Below are 24,799 nucleotides of genomic sequence, written 5' to 3' on the forward strand. Positions count from 1 at the left end.
TAAGCAGTTATAATTAGGAATTAATATTACGTCGATAATAATGTTATTCGCAGTGGATACATTGTCGACCGTAGCGAAAATTATAAATGAACGAAAACAATTGTTCATCCTAACGAAGGAAGTAAAAAAAAATATAACTTAACAAGTCGATGAATCATTTTCGATTAACATTTAAACGTACAAAAAATAAAATGTAGTATATTTCTTATCTACGAGATGGCTTAAACGTAATAACAACTATGTTGTCATCCTCTACCCGATGATAAGAAATGTAAGAATACGTGGACGTGTTGGTCGGCGACGAATCGATCTCTGTGATAATTCCTATTTGTCTAATATTTATAACGTGAAGTCAGTTGCCAGTGTTTTATAAACATAATCTTTATCGGTCTAACATTAGAATTGGAACGTTGTTTTATATTAATTCATTTTTCTTTGCAGATGTCTAAGTTGACGGAATGGCTTACGTATACTAGTGTACCTTTAGTTATATGGCTAGCAGTGATCACTGGATATATAAATCTTTCTTATGCCACGGAATGGCAAGAAATATTTTTATTCCTACCGCTTATAGCTTTACTTGTATTTGGTTTGTATGCAACCAGTGTCATCTTATACAGGACATTTACATTCAATGATTGCAACATGGAATCAGCTGAACTCAAAAAAGTATATAATCTTTCTGTTCCTACAATTGTCCATAGAATCCTTATATGGTAGATCGATTAATATTTATTTTTACTAATTATTGAAATTGCAGGAAATAGAAGAAGCTAAAAAAGATTTGCATACAAAAGGTATTTTCTCATGAACAATATGAATATATTTTTATACTCTGTATATTAAAGCGTATACCATGAATATACACAATTTTGAACAAGTCATCTAAGATTCTTCCATTTTATTAATATTTTCATTATTTAAGCGATTAATTTCATGAGCTCGTCAAATTTTTATTGATAAATGTTGTTCTACGTTTAGCTGTATAAATGCAACGAAGATATGTAACTCTGCTAGAAAATAATATTTGTAATTAACTATTTTTTTCTAATAAATGAAGATACATTTATTTATGTTTTTAAGTATTACAAACATATTGAAAACAGTGAAAAAGAAAAAAACAAGATTTTGCTGCTTCAAAGTGTCTCTAGATCTAAAAATGAAGTATAGAATAAGTTGGACTTGAGTTTTTATACATTATTTTCTAAATTTCTTTCAATACAATTGCTTCATAATTTGCTGATAAATAAAAATACAGTACTGTTATATACCATTTACTCGAGGATAATCTCCTCAACATCGTTATAATATATTTTCAAAGAATTCGTATGTATGTACCACATATCATCCACGCACGCACGCCAGCCAGCCAGCCAGCCAGCCAGCCAGCCAGCCAGCCAGCCAGATACATACACGCATGAGTATGTACTTATACATTATGTAGTTACAAATAACGAATCCTTACATACGCACATATGCATATAAGAGGAAGATAAAACCGAAATGTCAAAGTTAACAAGCAGATAAATTTTTGACGACCATATCGAAGCATTTTGTCATAGAGAATACTTTTATTTTTTACTTTTCATTTTTTTTTCTTTTTTTTTTTTTTTTTCTTCGTAAAAGCTCTCATCGATCCGAGTATTAATCTAATGGTTGCAATCGGTGACTATAAGTCACGCCGTATCTACAATTTCTATATATTTCTCTCGCAAAACCGTATATGATAAAAATCTGCAAATTTTATACTCACAGAGTTATCTATGTATATGAAATATTAATATATTTAATATTTTCATGAAAATAATATTTTTAAGAAAGAAGTTCTTAACAAAGAAGTTTGATGCACGTATACGTATCAATTAAAATTTCTTCGTTATATTAATTCAACGCTAGAAACTGTGTTATAATCGTTTAATGCACATTTAATGGATTGACTTGTTAAATTTCTCTTTCATGTGCAACTATCTTTTATTATTTTCGTTTAAAAAATATCAAGAGATCAATTTTTTTGTTTCTTTTTCTTCCTTTTTCCCATTTTTTTTTTTTTATTTCTTTTTTTGTTCTTTTCTTTTTTCTTTCTTTTTTTTTTTTTTCTTTTTTCTCTTTTTATACATACGCAAATGTACACGCATATACAAGCACTAATTCCGACCGTATATGAATGCACCTATATTGTTTTTACATTAGAAAGTCCATCAAGTGCACAAAAGTACATTAATGAACTGGAGATATATATGTATAGACCTTTCGCGCATACGCACAATTATTTATTTAAATGCACGCACAAAAGGTGTACTTTTATTTATTATTATTTACCGATCTATAGCTATCCTTAGTTTTGAATGTATAAATACAATGAAATAAACGTATATTCTATTAACAGACTACAAATGTTACGTGGACTTTCTTACGTAAAAATAGTATTAATTTGCTCCAGACGGTGAAGAAGCAAAGATTCATTACCATACGACTGTTATCATCTATAAGTATGAATGTATTAATACAAGCTCCAAATGATTCTTTTATAGCCTGCAATATTGATGTGTTTTAGGTGAAATCCATCATGGATATAGCACAACAAATAGAATTTTATATCAGTGTGTGTAATTTTAAATTTGTTGCATTTCCAGCCATTTTGATACATTGATGAATATATCACATAAAATTTAGCTTGTTGGTATACATGTCAATTCTCCTGTATATAATGAATAAAATATCCTAAACATGTACGTATATTTACAAACAAAGCAATCGTAATTACTGTGAAAATAAGTGGTTATGATGTAATTTACCCACCCTTTCTCAGTCCATTGATATTTCAAACTCATACATATGTATAACTTCAGTCATCGAGATTTTGAGATAGCAAAAAGTTAGCAGCAAGATTCTCATTTTTTTCACATGCAAAGTAAGCTTGTACAACTAGATGTTCTGGAAATCCTAACGCCGTCAACCTATCAATAGCCTCTCTGTCTTGCGGTGTTAACTGAATCATTTCAACAGCCGCCCGTGTACTAGATCCACCACCTGAAAGACCACCTGGAGCGGCCGCAGATGCTACCGCTGCTGCAGATACAGGCATAACTCGTGCGCCTGTACCACCAGTTGTTTCTACTGCATTAAAAAGATTCACTTGTGTGAGCATCCATTTATAAAGTTCACATCAATATACTTGCCAAATTTTTAATTTTTTTAATTCTTTTTTATTTTTTTTTTTTTTTTTTTTTTTTTTTTTTATTTTTTTTCTTTTTTTTTCTATTTTTTTTTTTTTTTTTTTATTTTTTTGTTTTTGGTTTTGGTTTTTTTTTTTTTTTTTAACAAACGAACCTGGCTCATTCAGCATACGTATAAATGCTTCCTGATTCTGTGAAATGTGCTGTAAAAGGGCAGGATTAGTTTGTCCTATTTGCTGGAGCACGGTATTTAAAAGTTGAGGATTTTGTTGAATAACTTGGCGCATTTGTTGAAACTGTGGTTGCATTCGCAAGAATGCTAAAGGATCTTGGCCTTGATCTTGAATTTGTTCTTGCGCTTCTGCAGGATCCTCCAATGGATCCTCAAATAGTTGAGCGGGTATACCTGTCAGAAGATATTCAACCGCCCTATCTGGATTGTTGAAGCTCGCTCGTAAAGCCTGTTCAACTTGTTCTCTCTCGTATCTGATAAAAATGAGATTAATTGAAAATATAAAGGCGTTTATCTGTCCGCATACAAATAGATTATTTATTTCTTATTCTTTTGTCTCTCTTTCTCTCTCTCTCTTTCTCTCTCTCTCTCTCTCTCTCGTTTCTTTTACTTACCCCATATCCATGATATTGTTTACCATTGTATTGTATTCTTCACCCATCAGCAAGGCACTCTCGGCTTGTCCTCCAGCAGCTGCTGGCTCTGTCACTGTAGATTCTTGCACATTTGTCGATGGTTGAGATACAGTTTGACCGCTAGGGTTTGTACTAGGTGGTGGTGGTGCTGAGCTATGGCAAAAGATAAATACCATGAACTCGCCTGAAATATCTCAAGAATAACATTTTTTTTTCTCATTCGTAACTGCAACATAAATATTTACATTTAAAAACATTTATTCGAGATTTAATACCTTGCAACTCGTCTTATTACCTTTCTAAAATATCATTTTTATATAGGCAATAGTTGTGCTTTTTTTTCCAATCACAAACTTTTAAAAAAAACAACACACTTTGGAAACGACAAATTCATAAACTGTTATATCATTGAATACCTGGTAGTTGTGTCTTCCTTATTGTCACTTTCAACATTGTGCTCTTCGCTCGCAGCCGAACCACTACCAGCTTTTGGTTTTGTAATCATTAGAACTATAAATTTCTTTTCATCGATACTATACTCCGTAAGGGGTTTGTCATCGATTAATATTTTTCCTGGAATGATTACATGTATATTTCAATATCGCATAAATACATCACACAATGCAATAACATATATATATATATATATATATATATATATAAAATAAGTATATATACGTATACGTTGATCTCGAAAGAGACATTGGAAAGAGACATTAGTATTGGAAACCATTCGTAGAAAATGAGAGAGAGAGAAAAAGAAAAAACTTTCAAACTTAACCTGCAATAGCTCATACGTGATATAAATCATTGAAATAAAATTAATTACGCGGACATTTAATGTATTATATGTGAAACATTTCATAATAATTATATGCACATATATATGACGGAACATTGAAAATCATACAAACATAGTCGCAAATGTTATAAATTCGGACGAGAGAAAAGTGAGGTTATGGGCTTAAATTTACCAGCATATATTAACTTTTGGTGTTCGGTAGGGAAGCCTTCTTGAGTCTCGATATGTTTCTTAAGCTCTCTTACCTGCAAGGTAACATATAATTTTTCTAATTAACCGAAACGAAGCTACATAAAATTCGATATCACTACGTTTTAACTCACCGTTGCGGATGGTTCAATTTCTACCGTAAAAGTTTGTTGCTGTAAATTTTTCAGAGTTATAATCATATTGTAGAATTTTCAAAGAAACAATATCCCACTCAATGATAAAATGAAGTTCGAGAATCTCCTTCAACAAGAATAAAACGAAGTTTTGGCTGAAATCTTTTTAGTGATGAGTCGGCACTGCTTTAAGCAGCTCAAAGATACATAATCCGTGGTATAACGCGAGAGGAACAACGCACTATCGTATGAATTTATGAGCATTTCCTTTGATTCCAACTCGAAAAGAGATAATGCATAGATGGCAGCATTTACTTTATTTTCCCTAATTCAATGCATATTTGCTGTTCGCCGCTGGCACACATTATACACATACGCACATACATGCACAAATGCATAGGCACGCGCGCGCGCGCGGGCATTTAGAAAACAATTCCTTTTTATGTAAATAATACCGTTTTAACAGAAAGTCCTTTTTATTCCTTGCTCCTCTTTTAGGTAACTTAATAAAAAGAAAATATCTTCGTAAACACTAAGAAAAGTGTAGCATTTTAAATCTCACTTTTCCCGCGAAATTTATCTTCGGTTGCCGCGTGCACCGTCTCAAAAGAAAAGGTTACGTTGTATTTCGTCTGGGTATATGCACGAATTAAGAGTTTTCAATATGAGTAACAGTTTCGAAATTATTGACTAAACAATGTGAACGTTTAAAACGTATACTTCGTATACGTTGCATATAATAATATTGTGAAGATAATAAAAGAGCGATATTCGAGAAAGAAAGACATTGCTTCTATTAAAGGAAAAAAAAAATATGTCTGATGAAATGACATGTGACATTTTATTATGTGAGTGGGAAAAATAATTACAATGAGCGAAGAATGTCCAAATTGTCGGCAAATTACGAATACATCAGATTCAAGACTGATAAAAGATAGTTGTGGTCATAGCAAATGCAGAATGTGTCTTCTATATGAAGAAGAAGGATGTAAAACTTGCCGTGATCTACCACAAAGCGATGGAAACTTTGGTAAAAATTTTCTCTCTCTTTTTCTTCCCAATACTTTTCTTAATTTCTAATACATAATAGAAAAATAATGAACTTGAGAAAAGTATATAAAATTGATTAGTGATTTTTCCTTTTTCTTTTTTTTTCTTTTTTTCTTTTTTTCTTTTTTCTCTCCCACAGTTGAATTAACAAATGACAATCATGCAAATGCTAAAAGTTCTGTAATCGGAGAAGAGATAATCTTGCCTTTAGAGCTTGTTATTAATAAAAATTCAAAGTGTATCTATAAAGACACTCTTGATAACGAAAAGGATATATATAAATTGTCAACTGTAAACACTGACAATGAGAAAAACTCGATTGAAACGTATATTCCAAAGATAGAATCATGCGATGTAAGTTCAAATGTGCAGATTCATTTAAATAATGAAAACGATTTGGTATCCCAATCAACAGATGCTTTTAATGACGTTCAGACGCCTATATCAACGAGAGCAAATGTGAGAAACGCAGTAAGTAAAGTCACATATAAATTTGTATAAAAAAGAAAATAAATAAATAAATAAATAAATAAAAAAAAAAAAAAAAAAAAAAAACAAAGAAAATAATATTTCAATATAGAAACCAAAGTCAGATCCTATTGAGTTTGTTGATAATAAAGGTACAGTAAAGGATAAGCACTTAAAATCTTCCAATAGAAGCCATATATCGGTAATAGCTGGAACTCCAGAAAAGTATAAATGTAATGCTTGCAATAAAATATTCCGGAACAAAAAAGGCAAATGTTACCACGACGCGTGCGTAACTGGGATTAAGCCTTATCAATGTACTTTCTGTGATAGAGGTTTTGTTAAGAGATCCCATTTTGAATATCACGAAAGAGTTCACAGTGGATATAAACCGTATAAGTGTGGTATATGTGAGAAAGCATTTCCACAACAAAACAAATTGAATAGACATATGCATACACATAACAGTAAGCAACGATTTGGCATGTTTTATATAAAATTTTGTTTCATTTTACTATCCTTTCGAGTCTTTCCTTTTAATGTAATGATATATTGTAGAAGAAAAGCAAAAATTTGTATGCCCTAAATGTAAAAAAAGATACAGTAAGCAAGAAGATTTGAAAAGCCATTTGAATAGTCATAACAATTCTGTCGTTTATACCTGCAAAGCCTGTGGAAAATCTTTTTGCGTTTTGACAAATTTGAAACGTCACATGAGAACGCATACTAGTGAGTTTGATGATTTACATTATGGCATTATCTTACCACAAAGCATATTATTTAAAAATGATATTTTAATTAAGCAAACGAATTGTATCATGAATTTTATTATTATTAGATGAACGGCCATACGTGTGTGACCAATGCGGTAAGAGTTTTAAAGATAAATCTTTGCTAATACGTCACAAGAGAACTCATCAAAAAGACAGGCCTTTCTCGTGCGCCCATTGCAATAGAGTTTTCTTATCCAAGAGTGAATTGAGACGTCATCTGGCAGTACATTCAGGTATATCCTTTATGAAAATCCATTAAAAAAAAAAAAAAAATGAAAAAAAAAAAATAAATAAATAAATAAAAAAAGAAAAGGAATGAAATGAGGAAGAAACTCATTGATATCTTGCATAATTTTCTTAGATGACAAACCATTCTCCTGCGAGTACTGTCAAACCGTCTTCAGGAGGAAGGATAATTTAAATCGTCACATTAGGCATCATCATACAGATATTTCAACAGTCGATATGAATAAATTACAAGGTCTTAGAGAAATTGCAAGTAGAAAGGTATTAAAATCAAAACAAGTGAGCACGAAACATAAGCAAAAAGGAAAGAAGATGGAAAAAATGACGTCATCCAACGTTATATTAAAGTCCAATAAAGTTTCATTAAGTGTCACAAATTCTCATGAACAAATTAACTCTAGATTAGATCCAATGGGTAATATTACGCCAGTTATAAGAACTACCACCGAGCTAAGTAATGCAGTACCCGTTATTAATGGTCCTATTTGTATTAGAAAGCCAGAAGATAAGACCGAAAGTAATAAGAAAACATTTACGTATACAGAACCAATACCGCTCGCCGAAGCTGTCGTAATAAACAGAAGAATAGAAGAGAAGTTGTATCCTCAGAATATGTCTCGTCATAATTATTTTTTGTGCAATTATTTGAATCATTCTGACAAGCATGCAATAACATCTTCAACGATGCGCGCTAATCACTCTATGAAAGCTAATTATTCCAATCTCAATGGTTTACCCTCCGAAACAACAACGGCGACCGAAGCTACGTTTCTATGCCAAACTACAGAATCGGGTAATTTTAATTTAGAAAAAGATTTAACGATACAACAGGAAATATCCAAAGAAAAATCTGTCGTTTGTGACGATACGAAGACACTAAACGAGGTTACTACATTAAAAAAACCTAATGATCTTTTAATCGAAGTAATTGGTCTTAAAGATTGCAATTCAACAATTGGCACCAAGGAAGAAAAGCAAGAACAAGCAAATTGTGTTTCTACTATAAAGAAGACATGCATGCGATAGATCTTATTAAGTTAAAAAAAAAAAAGAAAAAAAAACAAAAAAATGATATTTTCACATAATAAACAAGATTTTTTTTCCTCCAAAGGAAAAAAAGCGAGCGATACAAGATTGAAATACGATATAGAGCAGCTAGTATTATAAATATATGCGCGTTCTTTTAGTAACCTTGTTATTTCAATTATGGAAAAAAAAAAAAAAAAAAGAAAATGCATCTCTTTCTTATCAATTTATTATACATTACAACTGATACGAAGATCTGCCAACTTATATTCATTTGTACGTAATGAAGCTATATCTGTACACGCTGAAGCTGTAATCATTCAGATCGATTCAGATATTTCAAAATATACGTAGCGACGATAATTTTACAGATAAATGATATATATATATATATATATATATATATATATATATATATATATATATATATATATATACCCCTAAGAATGCGTGATTTATTTAACAAAAAAAGAATAATAATAATAACAACAGCAACAACAATAATAATAATAATAATAATAATAAATAGATAACTAAATAAATAAATAGATAAAAAAGAAAGAGAAATAGAAAGAAGAAACAATGTTGCCGATCCAATATAAAATTTAAGATTTACGATCGCTCTTGGAAAATTTGCAGATTTTTAAAGAATAATGCTCGAGATAAAAAGTGGGATAATAAACTGAAAAGAGAAGACAATTGATTAATCCTTCATTTCTCAGTCCTTTTGTATATCATAGAATCTTTTATAAAGAAAATTTGCTTAGTGAAATATGTTACTTAATAATAGAAAACACTTTAATTGGTATTTGGTTTATGATTTATCGTAGTAGTATGCCAAGTTAGTCTTTCCTGATAAAATTTAATAACTATCTGAGGACAAATAACGTTGGCTTCTCTCGCAGGTACTAAATCCGATTCCTCTGTTCCTTTCCTATATGAATAAAATCTTATGTATAACATTTGTCACCTCGTCGCATCTTTTTTTGGTTTGTTTTTTTCTTTTTCTTTTCTGTTTTTTTTTTTTTTTTTTTTTTTTTTTTTTTTTTTTTTTTTTACAGATTATATAGAAATAAATATGTAAGTAGAAAACATATATGATATTGGCTAACCATTTCATTAAAAACATTAATTCTCCGCTGGAATCAGTTGCGCCAATAATTCTTTCTGGCTCCAATTCTCTGTTAAATCCATATAATGGATTGGTATTGTCTACTAGCCTTTTTTGATTCATACTAAAAATATAATAAGAATAAATGTTGTTAAATAACTTATAAATATTATTTTTGTCATTAGACGCATGCTCAAAGGTTAAGGACAACTGTGATGAAAGATTCACTATCACAGCCAACTATGGAAGAAGGTACTTTGCCGGTCAAGTTAGAACAAGTAATAACTATTCGAATTCATTGGATTATTATAATCACCTGTTTACGGCTATCCAAAAACTTAGTATCTTTAGATTATGATAAATGTTCTAGCCGTTCGTAGATGTTATCAATGTTTCCTACAACGTTTAAAAGAGAACTCTGTTCTACGTTGTATAAACGAATAGACTCTCCCGCGTGAGAAAAATTACCAAATCTCTAACAAGTTGGCGTTATAATGGTTTATTCCAATTGGTCGACTCATCAGCACGTGGATACAGTCACCAATAGCGTTTAGTTAGAGGAGGGAGCTTAAGCCATAGATATTCTTGGTTGTTATCTTTATCTATGCGTATATAAGCCGACAATAACCGAATCATAACGAAAATGACCGATGCATGATGCTGCGATGGATCTCTGTCGATCGCTCCTCCTAGCATGCTTTTCACCAGTAATAACAGCAAAGTGCAGTAGTAGTAATTGCACTAGCAGCACGACATTGGTCAATGCTATGGCATCGTGTACGTGTCCTGTAAATTAGTGCTTCGTGCAAGCGATAAAGACGATCTGTCGTCTTGCATGTAGAGAGTAGGGTGGAAGGGTGGTGAGGAAGAGGAGGAGGAGGAGGAGGAGGAGGAGGAGAAGAAAGAGAGAGAGAGAGAGAGAAAGAGAGATAGATAGAAAGTGAAACTCGCGAGGGATACGCGTCTCGCGCGAGGTTTTATCGTACGCGAGTGCGTTCGATTACGCGAAATAAAGGAAGCGAGAAAAAAAATCTAAAAGTTGTATCGACCAAAGGGCCGGTGATGAAAGAGACGGCGGATAAAAGTAGGGATGAAATGACTCGTCAAAATGTGGGTTGAGAAAGTGAAAAAGGAAGGCTGAGAGAACGAAAAGACCGGTCGATTGGTCGTTGTCGCGCGCGCGACAAGAAACAAAAGAGAGGAAGAAAGAGCTTTGTGACTCCGAAGCGGACGGCTGCCAAAGCCGTTGCCAAAGCCGTATCCTCGCTCGCAGCGAAGAATGGGTGAGTGCGCGGTACGAAGTCTCGATTGATTATAAATAAAATCTTTCTATTTAAGGCCGCGGGGCGTGTCTTTCGCGGAAATACGACGAAAGAAAATAGATTTTGCGAACGAGACTCTATGCACTTGCCGAATACATTTTCCACTCTACTTCCACTCTCTCCTCTCCTCTCCTCCCCTTCCCTCCCCTCCCTTTGCCCCTCTCTCTTTCTCTCTGTGTTCTTTCTCCAATCTATATACATGTATTAATAAACAATGCAGCAAATGAAATTTCTCAAATACTTCATTACGTTGTAATATAAAAATATTTAACTAACAATGCTCATTGTAAAAACACAGATGCACAAGGAGGAATGTCGCGTAACGTCGGTCCTGGACTTTACGAATTTCTTATGGAGGCAGAATTGCAACAGTATTATCCAGGTATTCGGGGTATGTAGATATAAATATTTCTTTCGCTCCATCCACAAATTTAAATATATTTTACATTTATTTTTTTATCGTGTTATATCGTTAGGGGACCTAAAAGTTCAAACAACAGCGCAATTAAAGTATGTGACCGAAGAAGATTTAAATGCTATAGGAATGAGTAAGCCTGAAATGAGACGCTTAAAGAAATATTTTCAAAAGCACTTTCCTCAAAATTATCTGTCGAAGTTCAAGAAGATGTTATTACCAAAGCGCGAGGAACAAACACCCAGTGCTCTTGGTATGTTACCGGAGGAAAGACAAGATAGACCTCCTGTACGGGTTCCTAACAAGCACATGATCCCTGCCGACGCGATAATAGTGAACAAGGAATTAGGAACTGGGGAATTTGGAGTTGTACAACAAGGTGTGTGGACCAACGACGGCGAAAGGATACAAGTAGCGATAAAGTGTTTGTCGCGAGAGAGAATGCAGAATAATCCTATAGAATTTTTAAAAGAAGCTGCTATTATGCACTCCATCGATCACGAACACATAGTAAGACTATACGGAGTCGTTTTGGATACAAATTCGTTGATGCTCGTAACGGAATTAGCGCCATTGCGTTCTCTGTTAGAGTGTTTAAAGGAGCCAAGCTTGCGGGCCAGTTTTCCCGTTCTATCGCTATGCGATTTTGCTGTTCAAATAGCCGATGGAATGCAATACTTGGAAGCGAAAAGATTAATACATAGAGATTTAGCTGCGAGGAATATTCTTGTCTTTTCTAAAAACAAAGTTAAGATATCAGATTTTGGTTTGTCCCGGGCGCTTGGCGTTGGTAAAGATTATTATCAAACGAATTTCAATGTAAATTTAAAATTACCGATCGCATGGTGCGCTCCTGAATGCATATCTTATTTGAAGTTTACATCTGCCAGCGATGTATGGGCTTACGGCGTAACTCTTTGGGAAATGTTCAGTTATGGATTTCAGCCGTGGGCCGCGCTGACGGGCCATCAAATTTTAGAAGCCATCGACGAACCAAACTTTCAAAGGCTTGAACAACCAGAATGCTGCCCGAAAGATTATTTCTCATTGATGCAACAATGCTGGCAGCACGAACCGTCTAAAAGGCCGAAATTTTCCGAATTAATTAATTTATTGCCAGACTTAAAGCCAGAACAAGTACAAGCAGTACAGGACAGTACAGAAGCGGGACAATTGGTCTACAGACAAGGTGATATAATAACGGTATTGGACAAAGGTAGTAGCAATACCATGTGGAAGGGCGTCCTAAATAACGGGAAAACAGGAATCTTTAATCCTGCTCACACGATAGCATATCTTGGATCGAATTTACCGAGCAACAAGCCAGGAGAATTTACGAGAGGCGACGGGAAAAACGCATTTTCCTCTCAACGGAGGAAAATTCGTACGGATATGATATCCTCCCCTCAAGGCGATTTGAAACACACCGGTCACGTTGGCCTGGATGGAGCATATTTCGGTGATATCAGTTTTCTCGGTGGCAAGTACCCACATTTACCGCGTCAAGTGGTAACCCCCTATAAGCCGCAGGAAGATGTAACGGATAATTCTAGTCAAATTTTAAATCAGGATGTAAGAAGTTTAGAGATAGACAGAGAAACTTTGAGGGATAGCAGGGCTTTGCAACAAGAGCAGCAAAGTAAACATGGTAGTTTTTTTCTTTTTTTTTCTTTTTTTTCTTCTTTTTCCTTATACCTTCTTTACTTTATCATTAGAGGGAGTTTCATTATTAGTACCATTATTACTCCATATGGTATATCAGTATCGTCCTCCTCTTATACTTTTTTCTGATGATCTTTTATAGACAGTTTATGGTCCGACGTTAATTCCGAGATGTGCCAATTGGGAAGCATTTCTAATGCGGGCAAGCAAGCTACTGTAGTATCGTCAAATCCGATCGGTAATATCGAGAGTCTCGGTGCCGATCACGAATATCATGAGATCAGTGACGAGGAGAATCAAGACAGCCCATTGAGATTTGACAAAACGTTAAACTTTGACTTTGGCCCGAGTCTTTTGGCCGAAATGGATCAAATGTTTAGGTCTCTAGGTAAGCAAATTCTATGATACTCGATGAAATAATATTGAAAAAATATATTCCCTCGTTATCTGACGCATTTGATCTTTTCATAAAAGGTTCTTCCGCTCCTCCGCCACCACCTGGACACCCATTGACTACCGCCGAGCATGAATCGAGCAACGCAAGAAACGAACTTCGGGAAATACAGGCGAAACAATGCAGCAAGAAGAAACAAGCGACCGTGAGTCCTATAAATGTACAGTAATCTTTTATTATTTCTAATCATACATCATTGTACATTAGTGATCATTAATATTTTATTATTTATTGTTTGCTGCTCCTTTTTTTATTAGTTTGTATAGACGTTTAAATATTTATATTTACTTTCTATCTTGATATTTTTACTTTTGTATTTATCGTTTATATTTATCCACATTTATATTTATCTCTGTAACTTACGTTAATACATATTTGTATTATTTATATCTTACCTGTATTGTGAGAACGCATTAGTTAAGGAATAAAATTTAATAAATTTAATTAGAAAAAGTCAAGGAAAGGGATCGAAAAGGAGGAAGGTAATAAAAGGAAAGGAAAAAAGAAGAAAAAGAAAAGGAATTGCACCATTCGTGTGTAATTAATATCTTTCGCGGGACGATATGCATATATCAATATCGTGTACAGTCGTAGCGCAAGTCTTATTAAAGATCAAAGATATAAAGTTAGTAGAGTTGACTGATGGAATCAGTAAACATTTATCTTATATTTAGGTGAAGCCTATCTCTGCAGCCGATCAGAAAACACTCTACTCGGCCATTGCTATGGCACAGGAATTGACAGCACGTTCCATGACAGATCTTGAACATCCACCGGAGTCTCCCCGAACACCCGCCAGTCCTTCAAGGCGCAGAAAATTCTCTTTTAAGTTGCCACATCAACACAGTCCCAAACCAGACAGACGACACTTTTCAGAAGAAGCAGCCAGAATACCTGACATGCAGGTACATTGAAACAATTTTTTGTTTGGTTACTGGTACCTATTATTATGAAAATATACACACAAAGTTCTCAAAGTTTAAGCAAAGGAAGAACAATTATTATTTAATCACTTTATGCGAATTCCTTTGTTCGCTTATTGCATTATGCAGTTTCGTACACTCTTCACACCACCAAAAACAAGTTCATCGGATTAACTAATAGAGAAAAATATTGATTATCAACTTTTAACATTCTCTTTTAAATTTACGTTTCAAATGTTTCAATAACATTTCACAAATCTCTCAATTAAACTGTTATGGAACAGAGTTAATTCCTGCTGTCACTTTTACTCGAAAAGTAGGTATGCATTACTAATCTTTCAGCTAGGAATATTTTTGTTAAACCGTAAGTGATATGTACGTATGTTACATGACATGTACATATACATATACACATATACATGTATATATGTATGTATGATGTATGTATATATATATATATATATATATATATATATATATATATATATATATTATTATTATTATTAACTTTCGACGAAACTCTAATACTAATTAATCCCTCCTCTCCTCCTTCCTTTCTAACTCATCGTTTATTTGTTTTATTTAATTTTTCTTTGTTATCGCTTATTTATTGGTTTATTTATCTATTTTTATCCTTTTCGTTTTCTTTTTTTCTTTTTTTTTGTTTTTCTTTTGTTTTTCTTTTGTTTTTTTATGCGTCGCTGCACTGCCATTCTAAAAATCCTTTTTTATTTTCCATAATATATAACGTCGAATCTTCGAATGATATAATTTGATATAATTTCATGTGACATTTCGCTTGTCTCGTCGTACGTAACCATTGTTCTAATTCTGCATGATCGTATTATTGTATATATAACGAACTAACCATATCTTGTGCATGCGATGATACAAAGTGGCTATGTTCGAGTCTACAATCGCTATCTTCCACGGTATCTAGTATAGAATCTCTTGGCGCGCCATCGACCTTAAAATTGCCTTTGTGGGATAAAGCCTCGGCGGAGTTTTGCTTTGCAAAGTCCCGCGAACTTCTAACGAAACCAAGTGCCTGGACCTCTTATATGGATATAGAATTCGACGCGCATATATTGGACAATGCAGCGACCAAGCAGAATCTCGTAAAGTCGAGTGAATTCCTTGAACATGGAAACAGGAAGAGTGGGTACAATTGCGAAAATGCGATCGACATAAATCCAAATCATAATCTTAAGCAACACAACGGAACGGTGTCCTTCAAAATGGATAATCCTAATCTTGATTATCCAAGGGAATCCAAACGTATATCGACCAGTTACGTCGATCGCTATTTCGAGCAACCGAAATATTTTGACGAGGACAGCAGCGGTTTGAGCTGTTCCGTCGATAAAGCTTTGCGTTTTACCGAGGAGAAATCTGAAAAATTTGATAAAATGAATAACTTGGAGCACTCCGTTAGATCCTCGTACGTGAGCAATATCCAAGAGCAAAGCTCCTTGATTGGCAGTAGTAGGACCGGTCAACACCTCTATCAAAACAAAATTGATAATTGCGAGCAAACGTTGCAAGATAAAAAAACGAGCTCGACGAATTTCGAGATGGCCCGCGAAGAAACGCCAAATTACGACTTGTTGAAGGAGAAAACGGCGAATCTCGATACCACCTCTCGCAGCAAACCAATTAAATACGAGTCCCAGAGAGAGAAGATAAGCAATGTCGATGTCGGAACGAGACCAAAATTGTCGAGCTCCTTCAGTGATTCCTCCAAAATAAATATAACGGAATTTACGAAGAAGATCGACATAGCGAAAGCAAGAGCGTCGAAGGTCGCTTTTGTACCTAGATCGAATCATCCTGGTCAAGAAACTAAGAGCATCGTCTATGGTTCGTCCGATAGCATAAAAACGAATTTACAAACTGGTACGTCCGATAATAGTACGACGAGAGGAAACGTTGAGGCGGTAAGAATAAATATTCAGAGCTTTCGTAAGATCGAACAGAATCAAAATGGTTTCGATGCCTTCCCTTTCGTAATATCGAACAATCCTTTGTTCATTGCTGAGTCGGATAAAAAGGAATCACCGATATATAGCAGTTCGGAAAGTTTGCGAGTGAATTTTCAACGTCTTAGGCGAAAGTCCGACGCCGAGGCCAACAGTCAAGTCGAATTAAGTAGCAAGATATTGGCGGAAAAGTATCAACGGGAGGTGTCCGGCTTGGAGAGCGTTAAAAGTTATTTGGACTCGAAGAAGGGCCAAGGTTTGGGCCTAGGACTGGGTAAACTGACGCAAAATATGATGCAGCTCGGAAAGAACTCTATGTCGAATAAAGCGATTTTACCGAATATAAGAAAGTTGGACTTGCCGAGTCAGTCTCAAGTAAATTTTCGTAACTTGAACGTTCCGCTTCAGAAACCGAAGCATCTGGACTTGAACATACCCTTGCAGAGCCAACAACAACAACAACAACAATCAAGCTCCGTTAAGTTGAATATAACGCAAAAAGCGAATCCGCCTACGAGCCCTAGCATACACCAACATATATTGGAACCACCAAAATTGTATCAAAATGAGACAACAAGAAAGAAGGAGCTACCAAAGTCCGAGCAGCTGCTTCTAGATAAACAATCGATTAGCAATACGACGAATGTATATCGGCACAGAACGTCGTCTCTGTCGGAGAATCGAAAGCCACCGTTAAAGAACGTACGCAGGTCGTTTCATCCGAGAAACGATTCCAGCGAGGACTCGGACTCGGTTTCTCATTCGGAGACGGACATAAGAAGTCGATTGCGTTACAAGCGCCGTAGCAAAAAGGTCCCTCACAGTTTGAGGCTGAACTTTAAGAACAAGGGCCAATTTCTCCATCCAGATTCGGCTAGAGGATTTTCCTCGGTGGAACTCTGTGGAAAGTCACCACCACCCTCTACGAGCTTCCTAAATTCTCTCTCTCCGCCCTTCTCTTCTAGGAACAACTTGCTCTCCTGGCCTGAAAGCGCCCCGAGCTCTAGCTTGACCTTCACGAGTAACTCCGATCTGGACTCGGACACGAGTTCGGAGTATCCGGAATTTACCAACGACATATTGACCTTTCCTCCCTCTCCGGCTCCTTAAAATGCTAGAGGTGTTTCACGAAAGATCGATTTGCACGATGAAAGCCGCAAGAACCTTCCTCGGGAAGGAATCATCCCATACATAGATATACACATATACACATACCTATGCGTAGAGAGTATATAGCATGCTTGCATGTTCTTCTCTTTCATCTCATTCGATCGTCGAATTTAAACGATATTAACCGAATAATAATTATGGCTTTGACGAAAGTTTATTAATACCTTTTTATACCATACGACGAGATCTTAGGTCTTACGCGCGTTCGACCGTATTATCGAGGAACGATGGTTTGCGATAACACTCGACGATGCACGAATTCGAATCCTTTTTTGTATCTTTGTGCATTTTGTCGCACGCACCTTTACATGATGCAGCAATTGCATTCGTTTCGCTGCACAAAATATTTTATTACACGCACACGTTAAAACATCATTCGGTTCGGTTTCAAGAGTCTCCCTCCGTATTCTTTCCGTTGGTAACGACTCGTTGACAGAGATATAGATTTCGTTCATTCGTTCGTTCTTCTTCTTCTTCTTCTTCTTCTTCTTCTTCTTATTCTTCTTCTTCTTCTTCTTCTATCATAGTTCTCCTCATTTATGATTTTTGTTTTTAATTTTCGTTTTTCTTCTCTCTTCCCAAATCTATCCCTATCCCGCAACTTGTTTAGGCGACGTTGTCGGAGGAAGCCAAGGAGGTGTACAACAGCTTGGTCGAAACACCAGCGATCGAAAGCGCACAAGACACGAATCCTCTGCGTATGTTGCGTTCGGGATTGCCTGTGGTGAGACCAAGAGTTCGTGGTAATAAACATGCGACCCTTGGTCACAGTATTTCCCATCCGGAGGACGCAACTTCGGAACACGCTTTTCAATTTGTGGATATGCATCACGGTGGAGCAAAAACCTTGCCAAAGATTCGAGCACCGCCACCCCCTCATCTGCCACCTCCCTTACCTCAAACTCGAAGCTTGGAGAGGCATCATTCCGCTTTGGAGATTGAGAACAATCAGAATCAGAGTAACGTCGACGAAAATCCGATACCATTGCCGCCGCGAGATCGCTCGAAAACGTTACAACCGAAATCGAGCTTGCCGAGACATCAAAGAAAGCATCCGTTGATCATACCAGGTGGAGGAGTGACGAGGACCCTCGCCAAAATGGCTGTTACGACGCCACCTGCTCTAGAGGATCAAGTCGATGGTAATTTTCTTCTCCAATATGCGAATTCACCGACCACCAGTACTTCCACCCTGCAGGAGAGTTATTCTCCGGAAGTTTCAACTAACAGGTAAGTAGGGCCAGCTCGCTAACGTCCACCCTCTTCATTCTAATCTTCTTCATATCTTCTTCCAGCCCGGAAGAATTCGAGCAGCGCATCGAATCGGAGCTAGCCGCTCTGGATTCTTTGCCCATGGACGAAAGCAAGATGCATCGTTGCAGCGTCATTTCGGAAGATCTACTCGAGTTTTCTGACAATCTGATCGATGCTGAGGATACAGGATCCTGTCCTGAAAACATATCGGAAGAAACGAACGATTCCATTGACGTTCGCTTCAGAAGAAAGATCAGCGTGGAGTCGAAAAATTCCCAAAAAAGCATCGCTTCGAAATCCTTCGAGGAAGAGACCGAGACAGGACTGCCCAGTAGGAACTCTACTACATCCAGCTCGAGCAGATCGGAAGACTCGAGTCTTTCCAATAAGAATGAATCTCCAAGCGTAGCTTTGATCGCAAGGTCCCAGCCAACGAGCACAAGAGGAGGAGGATCGTCGTCGAACCATCAAAAAAGATCTTTCAACTGTACGCTTCAGATAGAACGGCCCTTTGCAGAGGAATCCAACGTGATCACTACCACCGGTACGATTACGCAGTACAACGTAAATACGGCGAAATCTTCTGGATCGGACAACACGAATCGCAAGGATCTTAGTTGCTGTAACAACGAAAACTACCTTACGTCCAATACAAAGTCGTACGATCGCGAAGAAACGGATAAATTGGTAGTCACCCGTAGCAGCGACCTGTCGCGACAATCCGATCATGTTTCCTGTGAAGATCTTTTAGAGTTTGCTTGCGACGGCCCGAACGCTCGCAGAACTCGTGGCCCGCGTAACGGGGAACAGTCCGATGAAGTGAGAATTATGTTAAAGGTTTTGCACGATCAATCGACTCCCGAGTCATGCATAGCGGCCTTGAATGTAACCGGCTGGGACGTCTTGACGGCGATAAAGCTCGAACGTCTTCAAGGCTTGTTGAAAAGGGAAAACAATTTTGTTGGCCTTGAGGATTGCAAGCTGATGCTCAGTCAGTGCGGCGGGGACGTCGTTAAAGCGGCCGCCTTGCTACGAAATACCGATGACACTGCTGCGGTTTAGTTCTCGAGATACAAAACTTCTATACGCTTTTGTTTTTCTTTTTTCTACAGATAATTGAGATTCGCGAGATTTTTATTTATTTTGTTAGGGCTTTTTCTTTTATATAGCGATACAAAAATATAGTATTTCAATGCGATACGCTTTTCCAACTCTATTATTGCGTTGAGTGTCGTTTTTTGCGTGACGGCAGATCGAATTTTCCAAAAATTCGTGTCAATGTGTTTCAAAGAAACGTTTAATCGCTTATTTAATTTATCCTATTATTTTTTCGCAGAGTAATTTGCATTTTTTATTGTATCTCGATACGATGTGATATACTTTGCACAATAAGTAATCTCCTCAAATAGTCGGTTTATCATTATTATTTAGATGATAAAGCTGAACACACACACACACACCAGACATATATATATATATATATATATATATATATATATATATATAAATATATATATTCGATGTATTTTCTAGCTTCCGTTTTGCCAAGGTTTAATAATAGGAGCGAAAGTTTTATAAGGAAAGTCTGCGCTCGGCCATTAATTAAACTTTACGTAACGGATAAGTATAGGAAAATTTGTAGCATATTACGCTTTGAGGGGCGTATAGTCTCTCTCCCTCTCTCTCTCTATTTCTCTCTATTTCTTTCTCTCTCTCTCTCTCTCTCTATATATATATATATATACATATATATATACATATATATATATACATATATATATGCATATATATAAAATTGTACATTTTATTTTATACACAAAGATGCCCGTTCAGTCATTTTATTTTAATATCATACCTGGGAAGAAAAAGAAAAGGAAAAAAGAAAGAAATGAACGCGATCAAGTATTTTACAAGACAATCAGTTTTTTACACGCCGATACGTTTAATATTCGCGCTGATTTAAGCGCGAAGCGAGGAGACTGCATGTAATACGATAAGCTCGTTTGATTCCTTCGCGTGTAGACAAATTTGTTTATTCGTTGATACGTAATTTTGATACGAAGATAATGTATTTTTTCTATCCCCATTTTTCTGTGTGACGTGTGCGCAGGGCCTACCGCTATAGCATTTCTCTTTGCGATTTTAATTATTGTTCTCGCTCGGTTTCGTCGATGTCTTGGCGGTAAAATAGAAAAAAGGCATTTCAATATCGAGAGGAATATTTCGTAACGTTTCCGTGCTCGTTCAGGGAATAATTTTCTACTCGAGAACGAGCGGCAAACTTTCCTTCGTTTTCACGCCGTCAGTAGCTTCGAAAGGATAGCGAGATTATAAAATGAAATAAAAAACGAACAATAATAAAATGTAAGAACGGTGAACGTAATAAGACTAACGAGAAGAAACACCACGTTCCTAATTTTTTTATCGAAACGCAACCCACGTTACTCACGGATCAAGACGTTGATTATTCTTAAACTTTAAATCGGTCGTTCACCGATAATAACGATAATAGTAATAATTATATCATAATAATATTATAGTAATATAATCATAGTGATTTATAAACGTAGATAATGTGTAATTTTTATACGCGTACGTCGTTGATGCGCGTTCGACGAACTCTACTAAAGAAAGCCGTTGTGATAAGCCGTATTAACTCCCTTTCGCGTGAGAAATAATAACTTGAGCAAACATTCTTCTTTTTATATATACATTATATCATTTTTCATTCTCGAACGATAGTTTTTTTTTTCACGAAAGACCATCGTTGCACGCGTATCTACAAACGGGAATACAAAAAAGGAAGAAGCCACGCACCCTTATCCCGAAGGAAAGTCTCTATTTAAGTGTCGTAAGGAAAGTCGATATTTTATAATTTATATACACACATATATATATATATACATATATACATTATTATTATTATTATTATTATTATTATTATTATTATTATTATTATTATTATTATTATTATTATTATATATCATATAAGTAGCCTGATTAATCACAAACGACCATTTGGTAATCCCTCGAAGATAAAGGTAACTCATGATTTTATTATTATAAGAAAGAGCGACAAGTCGAGTCGTACGTCGTACCAACAATAGTCGTCGTCGACTCGTGTTATTTCAACGAAGCCAAAAAAGCATCCCACGTAACCCCGTTCGTCGGTCGACGTAACAAGTAATTCCAAGAATTACTCGTTGGCTTTAGATGATAATTGATAAGCCATCGTAGAAAAAGTTAATGCACCACCTCGGTGATACTTTTTCTTTTTTTTTTCTTTCAAAGGGCCACTGTACTTAGGAGCGCGCCCTATAGATAGAAATATCATCGAAAAACGATTAAAACTTATTGTTAATTATTACTATTTATCGATTATTGCACACTAGCTAGCGATACGATCAAAACAGAGAGAGAGAGAAAAAGAGAAAAAAAAAGTTGCTTCATACACACAAATAACGAATTGAATAATTTGTTTATTCGTGTAATTATAATAAATTGAAACATTGAGTTTTTAATCGTGAGCATTTTTCTCTCTCTCTTTCTCTCTTTCTCTTTCTCTCTCTCTCTTTCTCAGCCTTTTCACAAAGGAAACAAGAAAAATAAGACCGATCGGTCTCGGCACCGTGATATCAATGACTGCACGATTTTCGTATACCTTCGCAGTCCGAATTAGAAGTAAGTTCGAACCCTCGCCGTAGTCCTTTTTGATACGCGATCTTTACTCTAAAATTTTTAAGACATTTGTACGTCTCTCTTTCTCACACACACACACACACACGTGCGTAAACACATCGTTCTTTCCCTTTCTGTGTCGTTAACGCGCCACGAACACGACAATGTTTTATAACTGCTGTACTTGCGGCGATAGATATAACGATATAATAGTAATAGTAATAATAATAATAATAATAATAATAATAATAATAATAGTAATAATAATAATAATAATAATAATAACAATAATAATAATAATAATAATAATAACAACAATAATAATAATAATAATAATAATAATAATATATACACACATTATGTATATACACACACAGACACGCAGACACATATATATATATAAATGCGCATGACTTCGTAAATCAAGATATATCTTATGTAATTTAATCCTTTCTTCTTTTCCTTTAGAAAAAAAGTAATCATGCCGAAAATTTCGCAAGCACGTTCCAGATTCTTTCGATTTCGATATTTCTCGCGTGAAAAATTGGAGAATCTTGCAAAAGACAAGAGAAGAAAGAAATGGTGATAGAAAATCCTTTTGTCACGTTCACCATTGGCACGTTCTCCGGTTCGCGAGAGAACTGCTGGCTTATTTTATTATTATTTCCGTAGAGTCAGATAGTTAGCGAACGGTCAATAGTTAGTCGAGCGCGAGCAAGAGCACGAGCACGCTCCTTCGAGATCGTTCTCCTTGCGATTTTGTGCTCACCGAAATCAACGTCCCTCCTTTTTCTATTTTCCATTTTTTTCTTTTTTTTTTTTTTTCGTTTACTTATCCGACGAAAATTGATCCGTTTATCGCGTTTACGACGTCGTTCTAGACGAGCTTTGAGCTCGACCTCGACCTCGACCTCGAGCTCGGGAAAGTGAATCGTGAAAAAGAACGAGGAGAGAAGTTTTAAGAGAACGCAGAATCAATCGTAATGCGTTCGCGCTCGTATGGAAAGGAAAGGCGTTATTGGTGGGAGCAAGGGACGAGGAGCTGCCAAAGGAGGAACGAGATCGATGGTACCTTGAGGAGATCTCATTTATTCTTCCGACCTTCTTTATCGTTTTGCTTTATCCTTTTATCATCGCAGGCTCAGTTTACAATGCAAATGCGTGTACGTACCCAAGACCGATTAGCGATCTCGTTAACGGCCTTGAGCAATACCTTTCTTTCGCTCGATTTCCAATGAACAAACCCACCGCGAGTTACTTTGGCGTTTGTTCACGCTCGCGCTCACGCAAAATCCCACCATTTCTCTTGATAAATATTCCACTCTTACGTATTCCCTCGTTATTTCCTTTCGTTCGAATGAAAATCGGAACGCAATTCCGTAAGAGATCGTACGCGATAAGATGCCTCTATATAACCGTCTCTATCTCACGGAAGTCGAAACGCTCTTTCGTATTTAACGTTCTCGGTTATGAAATCGATGAGCGAACGGACGAGTGCCCAAGAATTAAATCGACGTCCGCGCGTAATAATTTTCAACCGTCTGGATGTATGCACCAACGTCATACGTAACAATCTTTTCGACTTTTTATTTTTATATGGTACATAGAGCTTCCTCATGGCGCATGCAAATTTCGTCTACATACTTTCACCGTGCCTATCCGCGGCTCTTCCCGTCTCTCTTTTTATCTCTCTCTCTCTCTCTCTCTATTCTCTTTGCATTCCCCGTGAAATGAGCATGCGTCCACGTATCAGTCCACTTCTGTCCATTCCAAGAGACTTTAGACGAGAAGAAAGCAGATTGTACGTCAATACAAAGTGTCGTTCATGTCGAATTTTATTAATCGTAAGGAATATTGCACGGTACTCTTTTTACGAGTTATGCGATCGTATCGGCTACGTGAGAACGAATAATGCCCAAGAACAATATGATCGTTCGCGATAGGAACAAGAATAATGTTGCTCCTAACGGTCCTGGCAATAATAAAGGACGATTTACCTTTGCTAGTGGAATATAATTCGATTCTCTCCGTGCGTTGCGATAGATAATATCGTATTTGTGCCAACGAACATATGTATATATTGTCATGTTTTGTCGATGTAATAATATTTTTGTCAATAATTTTCACGTTTCAATGGTATTACGTGTCCTTCGTTGCAATTACGCGAATCTCTCATTTAATTCTCCAATTCGCGTTCCTATTCGCGACGATATAGAACGAAACCTCGACATACATTTGTTCTAAGAACAGTTATTAACCTTTACCGTTTGCGCGGAATACGACATGTAAATCGAACGGGCAAATCGAATTTAATTTAGC

The 24,799-nt window shown here is 35.9% G+C and overlaps 4 protein-coding genes across 11 annotated transcripts; 3 read left to right on the plus strand and 1 right to left on the minus strand.

Annotated features, from left to right (window-relative positions):
* The first annotated feature begins 107 nt into the window (after positions 1-107).
* LOC124954690 (dolichol-phosphate mannosyltransferase subunit 3) lies at positions 108-1,069 on the plus strand. Its single transcript, XM_047507967.1, has 3 exons — positions 108-271; positions 442-669; positions 761-1,069. Exons 1-3 carry the CDS (start codon positions 260-262, stop codon positions 809-811), a joined length of 291 nt encoding a protein of 96 aa, XP_047363923.1. The 5' UTR covers positions 108-259; the 3' UTR covers positions 812-1,069.
* A 495-nt stretch (positions 1,070-1,564) lies between these two features.
* Positions 1,565-5,187, minus strand: LOC124954689 (UV excision repair protein RAD23 homolog A). Of its 2 annotated transcripts, XM_047507966.1 has the most exons (7): positions 4,950-5,187; positions 4,799-4,871; positions 4,241-4,397; positions 3,804-3,977; positions 3,331-3,662; positions 2,800-3,117; positions 1,565-2,698 (listed from the first exon to the last, which is right to left on the minus strand). In XM_047507966.1, the coding sequence occupies exons 1-6, from the start codon at positions 5,013-5,015 to the stop codon at positions 2,846-2,848; spliced, it is 1,074 nt and encodes a 357-aa protein (XP_047363922.1). In that variant the 5' UTR covers positions 5,016-5,187; the 3' UTR covers positions 1,565-2,698; positions 2,800-2,845. The 2 variants fall into 2 exon arrangements, with proteins under 2 accessions (XP_047363922.1, XP_047363921.1); XM_047507965.1 differs by having other exon boundaries at positions 1,565-3,117; positions 4,950-5,186.
* Positions 5,188-5,356: 169 nt separating this feature from the next.
* LOC124954688 (zinc finger protein 337-like) lies at positions 5,357-8,752 on the plus strand. 2 transcript variants are annotated; one of them, XM_047507963.1, is made up of 6 exons: positions 5,357-5,979; positions 6,139-6,470; positions 6,580-6,934; positions 7,026-7,196; positions 7,306-7,473; positions 7,602-8,752. In XM_047507963.1, the coding sequence occupies exons 1-6, from the start codon at positions 5,820-5,822 to the stop codon at positions 8,510-8,512; spliced, it is 2,097 nt and encodes a 698-aa protein (XP_047363919.1). In that variant the 5' UTR covers positions 5,357-5,819; the 3' UTR covers positions 8,513-8,752. The 2 variants fall into 2 exon arrangements, with proteins under 2 accessions (XP_047363919.1, XP_047363920.1); XM_047507964.1 differs by having other exon boundaries at positions 6,604-6,934.
* A 237-nt stretch (positions 8,753-8,989) lies between these two features.
* LOC124954694 (activated Cdc42 kinase-like) lies at positions 8,990-22,218 on the plus strand. Of its 6 annotated transcripts, XM_047507984.1 has the most exons (8): positions 8,990-10,906; positions 11,244-11,336; positions 11,422-13,008; positions 13,165-13,410; positions 13,497-13,636; positions 14,151-14,381; positions 18,159-18,778; positions 18,844-22,218. In XM_047507984.1, the coding sequence occupies exons 1-8, from the start codon at positions 10,903-10,905 to the stop codon at positions 19,862-19,864; spliced, it is 3,942 nt and encodes a 1,313-aa protein (XP_047363940.1). In that variant the 5' UTR covers positions 8,990-10,902; the 3' UTR covers positions 19,865-22,218. The 6 variants fall into 6 exon arrangements, with proteins under 6 accessions (XP_047363940.1, XP_047363937.1, XP_047363934.1 ...); XM_047507981.1 differs by lacking the exon at positions 18,844-22,218 and having other exon boundaries at positions 8,990-10,917; positions 15,296-18,238; XM_047507978.1 differs by lacking the exon at positions 18,844-22,218 and having other exon boundaries at positions 15,296-18,238.
* The last annotated feature ends 2,581 nt before the right edge of the window (positions 22,219-24,799 follow it).

The sequence above is a fragment of the Vespa velutina genome, chromosome 16 (assembly GCF_912470025.1).
Source record: "Vespa velutina chromosome 16, iVesVel2.1, whole genome shotgun sequence".
Lineage (NCBI taxonomy): Eukaryota > Metazoa > Arthropoda > Insecta > Hymenoptera > Vespidae > Vespa > Vespa velutina.

Coding starts and splice junctions, on each gene's coding strand:
- LOC124954690 (XM_047507967.1), top strand. Junction 670..760: donor AATCAGCTGAACTCAAAAAA/GTATATAATCTT, acceptor TTGAAATTGCAG/GAAATAGAAGAAGCTAAAAA.
- LOC124954689 (XM_047507966.1), bottom strand. CDS start 5,015: ATGATTATAACTCTGAAAAATTTACAGCAACAAACTTTTACGGTAGAA. Junction 4,872..4,949: donor AAATTGAACCATCCGCAACG/GTGAGTTAAAAC, acceptor GTTACCTTGCAG/GTAAGAGAGCTTAAGAAACA. Junction 4,398..4,798: donor CCAAAAGTTAATATATGCTG/GTAAATTTAAGC, acceptor TAATCATTCCAG/GAAAAATATTAATCGATGAC.
- LOC124954688 (XM_047507963.1), top strand. CDS start 5,820: ATGAGCGAAGAATGTCCAAATTGTCGGCAAATTACGAATACATCAGAT. Junction 6,471..6,579: donor GAGCAAATGTGAGAAACGCA/GTAAGTAAAGTC, acceptor ATTTCAATATAG/AAACCAAAGTCAGATCCTAT. Junction 7,474..7,601: donor TCATCTGGCAGTACATTCAG/GTATATCCTTTA, acceptor TAATTTTCTTAG/ATGACAAACCATTCTCCTGC.
- LOC124954694 (XM_047507978.1), top strand. Junction 11,337..11,421: donor GTATTATCCAGGTATTCGGG/GTATGTAGATAT, acceptor TTATATCGTTAG/GGGACCTAAAAGTTCAAACA. Junction 13,637..14,150: donor CGACCGTGAGTCCTATAAAT/GTACAGTAATCT, acceptor TCTTATATTTAG/GTGAAGCCTATCTCTGCAGC.